This window comes from Physella acuta, unplaced genomic scaffold (assembly GCF_028476545.2).
Source record: "Physella acuta isolate Inbredline_101_S28 unplaced genomic scaffold, ASM2847654v3 ptg000429l, whole genome shotgun sequence".
Classification (NCBI taxonomy): domain Eukaryota; kingdom Metazoa; phylum Mollusca; class Gastropoda; family Physidae; genus Physella; species Physella acuta.
In genome coordinates, this window is record NW_026731948.1 from 311,973 (window position 1) to 325,076 (window position 13,104).

The 13,104-nt window shown below is 30.3% G+C and overlaps 2 protein-coding genes across 4 annotated transcripts; one reads left to right on the top strand and one right to left on the bottom strand.

Moving 5' to 3' along the window:
- LOC131942843 (type 2 phosphatidylinositol 4,5-bisphosphate 4-phosphatase) lies at positions 1-5,209 on the top strand. Of its 2 annotated transcripts, none has more exons than XM_059302788.1 (9): positions 1-115; positions 279-354; positions 1,144-1,322; positions 1,600-1,706; positions 2,092-2,185; positions 2,338-2,384; positions 2,537-2,627; positions 2,796-2,850; positions 3,052-5,209. In XM_059302788.1, the coding sequence occupies exons 1-9, from the start codon at positions 80-82 to the stop codon at positions 3,129-3,131; spliced, it is 765 nt and encodes a 254-aa protein (XP_059158771.1). In that variant the 5' UTR covers positions 1-79; the 3' UTR covers positions 3,132-5,209. The 2 variants fall into 2 exon arrangements, with proteins under 2 accessions (XP_059158771.1, XP_059158772.1); XM_059302789.1 differs by having other exon boundaries at positions 21-42.
- An 11-nt stretch (positions 5,210-5,220) lies between these two features.
- LOC131942842 (uncharacterized) lies at positions 5,221-12,849 on the bottom strand. 2 transcript variants are annotated; one of them, XM_059302786.1, is made up of 7 exons: positions 12,595-12,849; positions 11,350-11,561; positions 8,225-8,326; positions 7,830-8,045; positions 7,300-7,539; positions 5,938-6,084; positions 5,221-5,691 (listed from the first exon to the last, which is right to left on the bottom strand). In XM_059302786.1, exons 1-7 carry the CDS (start codon positions 12,668-12,670, stop codon positions 5,554-5,556), a joined length of 1,131 nt encoding a protein of 376 aa, XP_059158769.1. In that variant the 5' UTR covers positions 12,671-12,849; the 3' UTR covers positions 5,221-5,553. The 2 variants fall into 2 exon arrangements, with proteins under 2 accessions (XP_059158769.1, XP_059158770.1); XM_059302787.1 differs by lacking the exons at positions 5,221-5,691; positions 5,938-6,084 and adding an exon at positions 6,141-6,348.
- Between the last annotated feature and the right edge of the window lie 255 nt (positions 12,850-13,104).

Genomic DNA, 13,104 nt, shown 5'->3' on the forward strand with positions numbered 1-13,104 from the left:
TTTTTTAATTTAAAAAAAAGTATAGGGTTTAACTGGCAGCTAGTAATTAACCAAATTTTAGTTTATTTAAACGTTTTAGATGATATTAACAATATATAAAACGAAATACCATAAGGCATTTGCTTTTCTTTATTTATTAGGCTAGTTCTTTTATTGTTGCAATTTTGCAATGTACTTTACTTAGCCTGCCCTAAGCTAAGCAAAACGGCCTTGGAATTTATCCTTAAAATAGAATCGGAATTTCATCACGTGATAACTATTATTACTTTATTTTAAAGATGGCTGATAGTGAGAGGACTCCCCTGCTTCAGAATGAAAGTAATATACCAGAACCACCTCCGTATCTTCAGCAGGGTAAGAACATTAAGTAAAAAACAAAAGTAAATATTAATTTTCTCAGGTGCTACTTCTAGAATCTAGAGAGATCTTAAGTTTTAAGTTAATCTGTTGACAGTGTAATTGAGTGTAAGTTAGCACATTCCGACACTCAACCAACACTCAGCCTTCAACACTGAGTTCACTCAGTTCAATGAATTGATTGAGGGAGACACTGAATTAACAAACACTGTAGCCTACAGTGTAGGTAGTGGGTAGTGTTAGTAAGAGTAGGTTGACTAGAAAAATATTATTATTAGGCCTATAAATTAAATTAAAATAATAGGCCTACAAAATTGAAATTTGGAATTATATAACAATATATTATAAATAATAAATAATATAGGCTAAATATATTTTTAATTATTATTTATATTTATATAATATATATTATAGTATAGGCTATAAAATATAAAAGTCAAAAGTGACTCAAAAGTAAAAAAAAAAAAAATTAAATCTAAAGCAAAGTTTCAGGCCTGACTGCCGGACTAGTAACTTAAGTTAATGAGTAACTGTAACTAATGAAAGCGGACAACATTTTAACAAAAGCAATAGTCATCTACTAGTGCTGAAATTTTAACCAGAATTTTCACTTTAGTAAGATAAGCTGCGTGTATTATGTATATTTAATATATGCATGATCTTTGAGTGCTACACTAAAAGTATAAAGTATAATTAATGATATAAAGTAACAGTTGACATCACAAGTTTTAAAATATTTGTCCTCAATCCCATGTTTAAGCTCTTTCAAATATCTAATTTTCGCAGGTCAAAGCAATGAAGCAGCAACACTTCCAGTGGGCACAGATGAACTTCCTCCACCATACACCCCCACTGCACAGGGAGGGATTCCTATGATAAACTGTAAAGTTTGTCAAGCCATCATCAGCCTAGAAGGGAAGCAACATCAGTTTGTTGTCAAATGTTCTGTTTGTAATGAAGCTACAGTAAGAACACCATTGTCTTTGTTCATGTAATTTTGCATCTTATTTTCTGTATGAAAGACTTAACTGTTTTCATACCAGTGTGAAAATAACACTGAAAATCTATTTTTCCCTGCATTTTCAAACAGTTATGAACAGTAGCCTACTGATTTATAATTGTGATTGTGTTAGTAGCTTATTTTTTCCCCATTCATTTAAAAAAAAATGCTACCCAACTTTTACCTAGCAATCTGCATACTTTATTTTAAAAAATATTATATGAATATTTTTTTTGCTCTAGCCTATCAGAGCTCCACCACCAGGCAAAAAGTACATCCGATGTCCTTGTAATCTGCTCCTGGTATGCCGGTCTGGTGCCAGTAAAATTCTTTGTCCAAGGGAAACATGGTAACTGTTAGATAAGTTGTTAGATAAGTCCTACATAGTTTTAATAAATATAATTGATACACAGAGACAGTATGGTTGGATGGTAGAGCTCAGAACTGCTAGCCCAAAAGCTCTAGTTCGGATTCCTAGCTTGAGTCTTTAGGAGGTCCCTGAGTCCACTCAGCTCTTATGGGTACCAGACTCACATTAGGGAAACTTAAGCAGCTAGGCATAGTGCTGACCACACTATCCCCCCTGTCTGTAAAGGTTTTTGAAACAGATGAACTCTACTTCTTCTGTCTTGGGCACAAACAGGAAGAAATGATGATGAATTGATACATGCATTTAGGTTTAGATATTTAAGAAAATCTGGCTGTACTCTAATTACACATTCATTATTTATTAGCAAAAGGGTGATAACTCTGCCATCACCATCTGATCCTATCCATCAAGTAGTAACAACCAGATACACATGTGCTTATTGTAGCCAGGTTTTTGTGGTACGTTCATTAATTTTTACGCTATTATTTTTTGTTAATGTAGGCATCATTTTAACAAAGTTGGAGAAAGTTTAAACAGCTTTGTGAATATTTTATGCACAATATTGTTTGATTTTTCTTTTTTATTAAAACCATAACTCTCATTTTTTCAGCTTCGCATTATACGAAAATTTGCTAGATGCCCTCATTGCCGTCGTCTGTAAGTTTAGTAGAACATAAATGTAAATTTAAAAAGCAAATATTTAGTCAAACCAGTTGATTTTTCTTTATTTTTCCTTGTAGACTTAAGTTCCTTATTTGAAAGAAAAAATTCCTGTTTTTGTAACGGCTTGTTGACATTTGCTTCTCCAGATCAGCAGCTGGTTATAACTATGCTAAAAGCAGAGCCATCTTTTTCTTATGCCTTGGTCTGCTCTTTATTGGGGTAGCAGTTGGTATCACAGTGAGTAAAACCATCTTGCTATGAATACTATAATTTGACTGCTTAAAAGTGAAAGTAGAATTGTGTATCTGCTTAACACTTTAGTGAACTTTTTTTGGTGGTGATTTGTTCAAGTAGAAATGTATCCTTTTAATTTTTAAATGATTAACTGAATATTTTTTTCTTTAGATTGGAACGTATGAATATGCTCACTTACATGGAGGAATATACGTTTCTTGGATAGGTAAAATCCATATATATTTACTCTAAGTTTAATCGAAGTTTATTAAGTTCTTAATTTAACAAAGTAGTGTTATCTGCAGCACTTGTGGCACACAATTTAAAACTAATGTTGACCAAATTTATGCATACCACACAATTTACATCCTTGCAGATCAGCCACATTAAAACTTTTAATTCTTATGCATTGTGGTTCTACTTTTAGGTGGTTTTCTGCTTGGTTTGCTGTGCATTTTACGATCTGTCTACTACTTCTTATTGAGGACCAGCCCACTTCTTCAGTAGTCTCCCTTCTTACTCACTACAAACATCGGCTGTGGTGTATTGAGTCATAGAAAATGGCAGAACTATGGCTAAACATGTAAAAACTTATGTCCAAAATGAAGTAGAATATTTAGATTTGCAGAAAGCAAGTTGAAAGATGTGCAAGTGGTGTGCTTTTATTTTTGAATTATATTAGCACCAATAAAATTATCTAACGTCAAGACAAAAGATTAGAATTAAATTAAAAGCACATTGAGAATAACAATAACTGTAAAAATAAAAAATGTATTTCTTTTTATTGGAGAATTTTGTTTAAAGGCTGCTCCTTTTAAGTAAAACTAAAATATTAGTGTAGTATTGTAGTTCAAACTCAAATATTTTTTACTGCTGTGAAGTTGTTGACATGTCTTTATATACTTTGATATTTCTATTTATTGTAGTTGTTACACATTTTTTGTGATTTCATAAGTCATTTGTTCATTCTTTAAAAAAATACATTTAACATACTGTGATAAAACTACAAATGTATATTGAAATACATTAAATTTATGTAATTTCATTATTTCAAAGAAATAATTTTTTTGAGTTTAAAATTTACTAACATTTTTTTTATATTAATTGATTTAACTATATAATTGAACGGTTATATAGATCTAGTATTTTAGAAAATAATTGAACTAAAGGCTAACAATTTTTTTGAATCAAAAGTCCAATATTTCAGCTTAAAAGTGAGAAAAGTAATTAACAATCTGTTTTAACAATAATTTTTTGAATAATCTTAAGGATTATTTTTTTTTATATTTAATAGATATTTAAAAAAAATACTTTACATTTTTTTCCTTTGCTTATTACTGTTAGTATGCTTTTGAAATTTGAAAGTTTGCCATTCTTTTGTTAATCTTTTTGTATTATCACACAAATAGTTTTAATTCCACTTCCATTTTTTGTGTTTTATATTAATTTGATAATCAAAAGCTTTGTACTCAAATATTGTCATATTTTTGTTTCTAGTTTTATAACTAATAATTAACACACTGAGATATTACAAGTATACTGTATAGCTTAATTATAGAAAAGATGAACATTATAACTTACATACTCTATTATAATAATTACATGTTGAATGTAAAAATCTCACCATATTATGAGATTAATTTATTAATTATCATATAACATTGAAACAAAAAAATAAATTATAGAAAATGTCGATACTTAAAGATTCTGAATTTCTTAACTACTGTAAGACTAGTCAACAAATCGGTATATTTTACATTTACTCAGTCTATCAGTGCAACATTCCAAGACTTCGTTCATTGAATTTCATGTATACTGATTGCTTATATGTTAGCTTGGCATATGTGGTAACAAATAATGTTTAAGCCTTTTTGTAGTCAATTAGATCTGTTCTTTGAAGATTCTGTGAAAGTTTGAATTCATGTAAATTATTTTTACACTTTACTTTGCTGCCATTATTAGTCTTGTAAATACATTTTGAATACTCTGCTAAGTAATGAGTTGAAAAGCTTGCTTAGAATTGTTTCCAAGAAGTGCAATACTTGATAGAACAGTCTTCTTCTTATGATTATGGTTTTTAATTTGATTGATTGCTGTTAGATTAAGGATATGAATGCTTGTGAAAAGGAGGCATCTATTAAGTTGCTTTGGAGAATAATTTTTTTTTTGCCATAAAAGCACAAGAAAATAAAATGGTGTACAAATTAAATAATTATAATCTAGACACCCATTTTGTTTAATATAAACTTTCAGCTGCAAGTGTACTTGAAATATGCATATTATTACAAATTTCATGTTTAAAAATGTTTTGTAAACCAACTATATATACCAATATATATATGTATACATTACTTAGGAAACAACTGAACTGAGCTAATATTATTCCTAAAAAATATTTTTAGTTTTCCTTGGTAGCATTTTACATTAAGCTTCAAGAACATAATTGTGTGATGATCAGAAATGGTTGATTGTGCATACATTTTTTAAACTAAAATGTCTGCACAAAATCTGCTAAGTATTAGATGAAATTTACTTTTTGTAATTTTTTATTTTTAATATACTAAATAAAATTGTCTGTTAATGCACCTGAATATTGTTTCAATCTGCTCAGTATTTAAAGTAATGTAGCAATATTTGTCTTCATAGTTGGATTTTTGAAGGTAAAGAATGTTCTGGAAACAGTTTTGTTATAACTATTTTTAATATCTATAATACAATGTAACAAATTAAAAAAACATTTTAAAACAAACATTTTCAATTAATCATTTTAAAACAAACATTTTTAAGAATTTTAAAACATTTTCAACACAAACCAAGCAACATGTTGCACTTATCACAAATTACCCGTATGTTAATATCATAAGATGTTAAAGCACATTTAAAAGGCACATGAGGCTATTGCACACTTCCGTTCTAAAACCATTCCGTTTTATTTCTGGTTGCAGATCTTTGGAAGTTTTTTTAAAAACACTTGACAGTTTCTCAAACAAAATTTCTTTGAATATTTCTTGTAATCATCGGTTTTAAAATCAACCAGTTTACTTCTCTTCTTACTCTTTTGATGGGTCTAAGAAAAAAATAAAGGTAAAGTAGTTGAGTTTAAAAAACTTAAGCTAATAGGTCACAACTTTAATGACACCTAGGTTTAAGACTGACAACATCAGATGTATATTTGTTAAGCGTTTTCTTTAGTTCACCATTTTCCAGTCCCTCGGGTGACTTAACGTTTATTTTCAAAACATTTTTATTATATTAAAGTAACATGACATTACGAACCGAATTGAAGAAAACAAACTACGGCATTACAATTTACCTGTCTTGCAAGTTGCTGATTTTGACTAGGTACTTGCACCCTATTTAACTTAACAACACATCCGGGCAAACCGCTGGCCTTCACATGTTTCCGCAGGTCTGGAACATCTAGCACTTCAGGACAGACATTCTCATCTCTTCTGTGTCTCTAAAATACAATTGTACTATATCTTTAGTCTGTATTTGAACAAACATTCTCATCTCTTCTGTGTCTCTAAAATACAATTGTACTATATCTTTAGTCTGTATTTGAACAAACATTCTCATCTTTTCTGTGTCTCTAAAATACAATTGTACTATATCTTTAGTCTGTATTTGAACAAACATTCTCATCTTTTCTGTGTCTCTAAAATACAATTGTACTATATCTTTAGTCTGTATTTGAACAAACATTCTCATCTTTTCTGTGTCTCTAAAATACAATTTGTACTATATCTATAGTCTGTATTTGAACAAATATTCTCATCTCTTCTGTCTCTCTAAAATACAATTGTACTATATCTTTAGTCTGTATTTAAACAAACATTCTCATCTCTTCTGTGTCTCTAAAATACAATTGTACTATATCTTTAGTCTGTATTTTAACAAACTCATCTTTTCTGTCTCTAAAATACAATTGTACTATATCTTTAGTCTGTATTTTAACAAACTCATCTTTTCTGTCTCTAAAATACAATTGTACTATATCTTTAGTCTGTATTTGAACTGATGTTTTCACCATCTTTTCTCTTGTCTCTAAAATACAATTTGTATTGCTCTGTTCAACATGTGTTATACAGTCATGGTAAGGCTGATGAAAAATTCTTTTGATTGTTCTGTATATGTTGGTAAAGTATTCACTTGTGGCTTACTTCAGTAAACAATTATTTCTGGGGGGTTTTCATAATCTTCTTCTTCTTCGTTCTTAATTTTTAGTGTTGGTAGGGATCGAGCCTTATCTGCCAGAGGGTATGAACTTGAGACTTTTTTTTTCGAATTTATCAACCATGAGCTTTGCCGACTCGACCATGCTTCCATCACAATTAAAGATTACGTGTCAACTGGTTATGCGCCATTGAGGCCATTGACTCCGATTTCAGCCTGCTTTTCTTTTTGGATTTGCTTCCATAGTCTTTGTCCAACCAAGAACAAACTACAAGGCAGCAGTTGTTTGATTTTGGAGTCGTCTCTCCTAGAAGAGTGGCTGTCCCCAGCTAACGAGCCTCATATCCCTCCCAGTCTAAATTAGAGCTTTAGCCAAGATATGTTGATTGAAGGACTAACACAGAACAACATGACTTGTGAACATGTCTCATTGTACAAAATAACTAGCACATATACCACAAAAAAAATATTTTTAAATTAATTTTTTTATTTCATTTACCTGTGTATCATTCTCATGTTCTACTGAAGAAGGCACTATAGCCTCATATAACTGCAACTCTTTACTGGGCCCACCCGAGTCCTTACAGCTAGCTATGTGTTTCTTCAACTGCATGCCCAGGAACAAGCTCCTGACATGTTCGTCACTCAGCTCGCTAACACCTGAAAGTTTCTCCACCAACAGTTTGCTCCAAGTGTTTGGTCTACCTCTCAGCTGTTTCCTGACACCTTGTTTGACCAGCTGTAAAATAAAAAAATTTACTCAATGGTGAATCAAAATGTGGTAAAACAAAAAGTTTAACCTTAAATAATTTTGTAAAGGGTAAACCCTATTTTTAATTAATCAAAGGTTTTTATTAACCAAATGAATCTAAACTATACAAAAAGTGGAAAAATTAGATGCTACCTTATAAAATTCAGACAAATTGATCCTCTTTAGTTTAAATAGTCTTTTTTTTTCAGTTAGAAGTTTTTACAATTAAGTATATTTTTCATTGAAAAAAGAAAGAATATATGAAATATATTAATTACATTTTCCAGTTTAGTTAATGGATGCCTACTCAACAAACAGTCAAATAAGTATTTAGTTAATTGCTTTAAGCTTTCTGTGAGTTGGGTGCCAAACATCGACTGTGGTGCATGATAATTTTCTAACAGTTCTTTGATTGCAGATGGGGTGATGTGTGTAAAATAGTCCACAAAAACAAGGACAGTCTTACTGAAGTCATCAAAGCTCTCATTTTCAGTCTGATCAATAAAATAAAAATATACAACAACACTTCAGAAACATGTATTAATAATATTTGAAGAAATGAAACAGTAGTCAATAATAACAAATCTAATTAAGATATCTTATTCTGATATTATGCAAAATAATAGCCACTTAAAATTAATAAGAGAAGTTTCAAGACATTTTTTTTTCTTACAAAAACATTTTTGAGATACTGTGATTTTATTTGAAAGGTTCCCCCTGGAAAGTGTTCTCTCAGTTTAAGCTGAACATCCTCTGTTAAACTGTGAACAACATCCTGTGAATGGAAGGTTTTAAAATAAACATTGCGGGTCATGATAAAACTGTTGATCACAAGAGCACAAAATGTCATTTGGAAATTAAATACAAATAAAAATTTGAATCTACAGCAAGCACTTACTACTTTAGGAAAAATTATAATTAACATGATTTTAAATATCAATTATTATATTAATTATTTTATTAAATATTTTAATTATATTTAAAAAAAAATTATTTGAAAATATTTTAAATAAGCAAGGGTGCTTAATTAGAATGCTGGCAGGCCAATATTTTACTAGTATCCCAGCCATAACATTTGGCCTTTTCTTCATGTTGAATGATCCAGGCAGGAAAAACAAGTTTACTCATTAGTAATAGGTGGTCCAAACTGAAATTAACTATTGATTGCAGACTTCTGGAGTGAGTATGTCATGAAAGAACTTTTAATTGTAAGCTCTATGCCACAAATTTTATAAAAATATCTTAATAAATAAAAAAGTTATGCGATTTTTAAAAAAGCAAAATTTGGTAAAAAACTGATTTTTAAAAAGTGCCATTTTTGAGAACCCATATTTTCTAAACTAAATAACATAGAAGTGTAGAAATTGGTAAAGTTACTGCAAAGTTTGTAATATATATGCCCAATTTTTTTCAGTTATCTAAAATGAGTCTTTCTAAGGTAAAAAAATAATTGAAAATGACAAAAATGCGTTTTGGTCACTTTTATTTTTATAATTTTTTTTTTTTTTTTTTTTTTTTGCTTTGGACATAGAATAACTCTAAAACTATTTTGTTGGTAACATTAACAGGAATAATGTGTTCATTATTTTCAAAAATCACATGAGTTAAAATATTATTTAAAAAAAATGCCACAGTTATCTATAGCAGGAGAAACAGAATCAAAATTTAGTGGAGTAATGTAATGTAATCTAATAAAGACGTGATGCCTACAAGTAATGCAGCAGTTGCTGCTACATTCAAACCTATCGGGTTGATAACTGCTTTGGGGGAACAGTTTTTAAAACGACAACTCCACATCTTTGTATGTCTTGTTTCCCTCAACCTTGATCTTGTGGAGCATAAAGAGTAAGTGATATGTTTTGGGAACTGTAGTTGGGGGGGGGGGGGGGGGGGGTGGCCTTCTTCCCTTCCCTTGTAAGGAAAGTTCTGGATAGGCCACCATAAATGTCTCCAGCTATGGAATAAATAATTGATTTAGTGATTAAATAAAATATAATTAGATTTACTACTAGCCTATTGTGTAGGCCTACTATTTATCCTGTGACTGTAGCTGGAAACATGAAAAAGCCTGAAAACACCTTTTTGTTTAAAGAAATTTATACTTGATAGTATATTTTGAACATTAATTCTATTGAATGAAATATTCGTTGTTTGTGCCACAATGGTTGAGATATCCAATGATGAAGATGCCATACTGTGGTTCTCAACATCATATAGGACAACTTAACTGTCCTTCAGTGTTACTATATACATATAAAATAAATAAATAATGAGAAATACTACTAGTACTACTTACACTTACAACTAATATAACATTTAAAACTAAGTCACAACATGTACAATCTTGTTAAATTGCACCACCATCTAAAAATTGATCTGGTACATTTTATCAAGGAGACTGGCGCAGACCATTTCACATTATTCAGCAGGGGAATCAGAATCAAAGTGCACAACAGAAAATTAAAAATTAATCACATTAGTCCTTAAAATTTAGTGTCTTTTGTTTTAAATAAATTGATAAAAATTTATAGTTATTACAATTATAAGTTTCTTTTGTGTTTCAATAATATTTTATAAGTATTTAACCTTCGTTCCCTGTAAATAATTGAGTTCGTCCACATAGTAACCAAAAATGTCTGGTGGCCATTTTGAATTTGTCGATTCATAATTTTGACGCGATAGTCCAGATAAACTGTAGTAATACGACCCTATCATTAATCCCATTCGATAGATTTTAAAGAATTAGTAAACACTAGCATCTAATAGTTAAGTGCATCCATATTTTAAGTCCCTAGAATGTCCTGAATTAAATAGCTTCACGTTTAAACACACCATGTGTACAAGCGTAGTTCACGCGCTAAAACCGTGGACTAGTAGGGTTCAAATTTACATTAATAACGTGTGCTAATTAAACCAAACTGACATTCAAATTTAAAATTCATTTATTAAAATGGAAATGAAACTTTAAAAATGATACTTACAACTTGTTTGAAGGCTCTAGCAAGGGTAAAATCCGTTTAGCATCATCGGTCGTCAACCTTTAAAACCGTTCGGCGAGCAACTGACTCGGGGCTGAAAGTTGACTCGAGGGTTATATGCTTATTGAGGGTACGGCTTCGCGACCGTAAATCAGAAAGACTTGAATTTACAACACAAAGTAGTTATAAAAGTGAACTTTACATCGGTGTAAAGATTGAAACAGAATTAGTTTGTTTTCGTGTATATATCGTCATTTAAAGTTTAAAAACTGATTTTTTAAAATGAAATAAGCAAGTTATTTTTTCAATTTATACATCAACCGATAGACTAGAATTCGCTCTTTAAAATGACATTAAGATTATGCTTCTACGATGCTTCGTCGCGAAGCCGCAACCAAATGAAACAGTGTGGGGTCGATCGGTACACGCAAAACGGTGAAATTTGTTGACGTAACTGATACTTTTCAAACAAATATAAAACACATTCAAACATGTGTTACAGATATAAAAATACCAGATTACGACAGATAAAGGCTTAAACTTTATTGACATATAATTTTTATTCTTATAGGACAACTAGAAGTAGTGAAATTTTATTTTTGAAAACCGCAAAAACTGACCCTAAAACGCACTTTTTCGCCAGTTTGGACTACCTATTAGTAAAGGATTATTTTTGTTAAATTACATCTCCTGTTCAATCTGTACTTTGACAATTTGTGATTTAAAAACACCATGAACATTAGTCGGTGAGAAAGTAAAAGTCTGATTTCTAATTAAATATAACAAGTCAAAGACTGATTTCTAATTAAATAAGACTTACTTTAAAGCGGAGTCCCAGAGAGAGTCTGATAAAATACTCTAAGCAATGAGCATCAGCTGCTTTGTCTACTAGTGTGTCAAGGGCAGTAACTGCTGCTTTATAGTTATCTTTCTTATCTTTCACAACCGCTAGCCAAATCAAAGCTTGTATGAGGCATATATCAGATATCTCTTTCAGTGACACAGCATCTCTATTACTCTCATCAAACACCCCTAAGGATAAAAAAATTATTTATTTTTGATGTATTGGTAAACAGCTGTAATTAATTATGATGTATATAACTGTTAACATAAATTAATGACAAAAAAATCAAATGCAACTTCTGTAAGGCTTTGGTTGTTTCTGCTTAAGTGATACCCATTTAGGTTGAGGAGTTTTATCCAATAAAAAAAGCTGTAACATATGTTAAGTTAAAATACAGTCCCAAATATGTTCTTTACAGTTTGACCCAATAATCTGATACTGGTACCCTGATAAATCAAAATCAATTGTATGATGGTATGGCTATTCTTTGAGTACCCCATGTCATAATTCAAAAGTGGAACCTGTTTCAGCAGAGCAGAACCATCATTAATAAAACACTTGGTTAACTTGTAGCCACAAACCTCACCCAATTCATATTTGCTTAACTTCCCCTTCCCATTCTTAGTGAAGTTGTCATAATAAGATGACCACTAGCAGGCATATACACTACTAATTTAACTACTAAAGATTAATACTAAAATCTTTTGTCAGTACTGCTGTTAGAAGTCAAAGCCATCTTACTGGAACTTCAGTAAAGTAATACGACTGAGAAAATTTAAATCACTGTTACTGATGTGTAAATATTTTAAAAGGGGAAATAAATATTTAATATTATTTATTAGAACTTTTGCAGTGTTAGATAAACATAAGACTATAAAAACTTTATCTGGTAATTTTTGTATTATTTATTATTAGGCCTACTTATTACTTATTATTAATCTAGAATCTATATGACATCTTGAAAAATTTAACTCAAACAAAATTTGAGAGGAAAAAGCCAAAAATTATTGATCTAGATCTACTAGATCTCTAGATCTAGAAATCTGAAATATTATAAGTAAGACTTAGTAAGAAATAGATGAAGGGGGAGCTAAGCCACTTTGGGGTTTAAATCCATCTTCTTTTCTCAGCCCAGGCTAACGAACTGATGCCGAACATTGGCCTAATGACTAATGTAAAATACAGTAATACTAAATACAAAAAAACAGATTTCTGATTTACAAGATAAGAGATCAGCAACTCTGTGTCTGCATGCATATTCTGCAATCCATGTGTAAACGTCAACTTCAGAAACCATTATTCATCCTTAATCTAGATCTGCCTTCGAATATAGATCTAGAGTAAGTTCTAAAAAAGGAAGAAGAAAAAACAATAGATTCTTAACCTAAATCTAGATTTAGATCTAGACTAGGTAGCTAAAGTTAAGTTTGGGATAGCGAAATAATGTTATTTTTTAGGTAAAAATGTTTGTTTTGAAACGCAAATGTGGCCAGATTAAATGTAGATTGTGTTGTCAAAATATAAACAAACAGCTAAAATCGGGCCTATACATTTTGATAAAAAAAAAATAACGGAGAGTTAAAATCGTCTAGAAAATAGATCAATATTATTTTCAGTAAGTGGATCTAATCTAGAGTTCTAGATCTAGACTAAAAATCTATGCAATTTAAGAAATTAAAAAAAAAAGACTAACATTTGACATTGAAATCATGATTAAGATTGTTAAAAGTA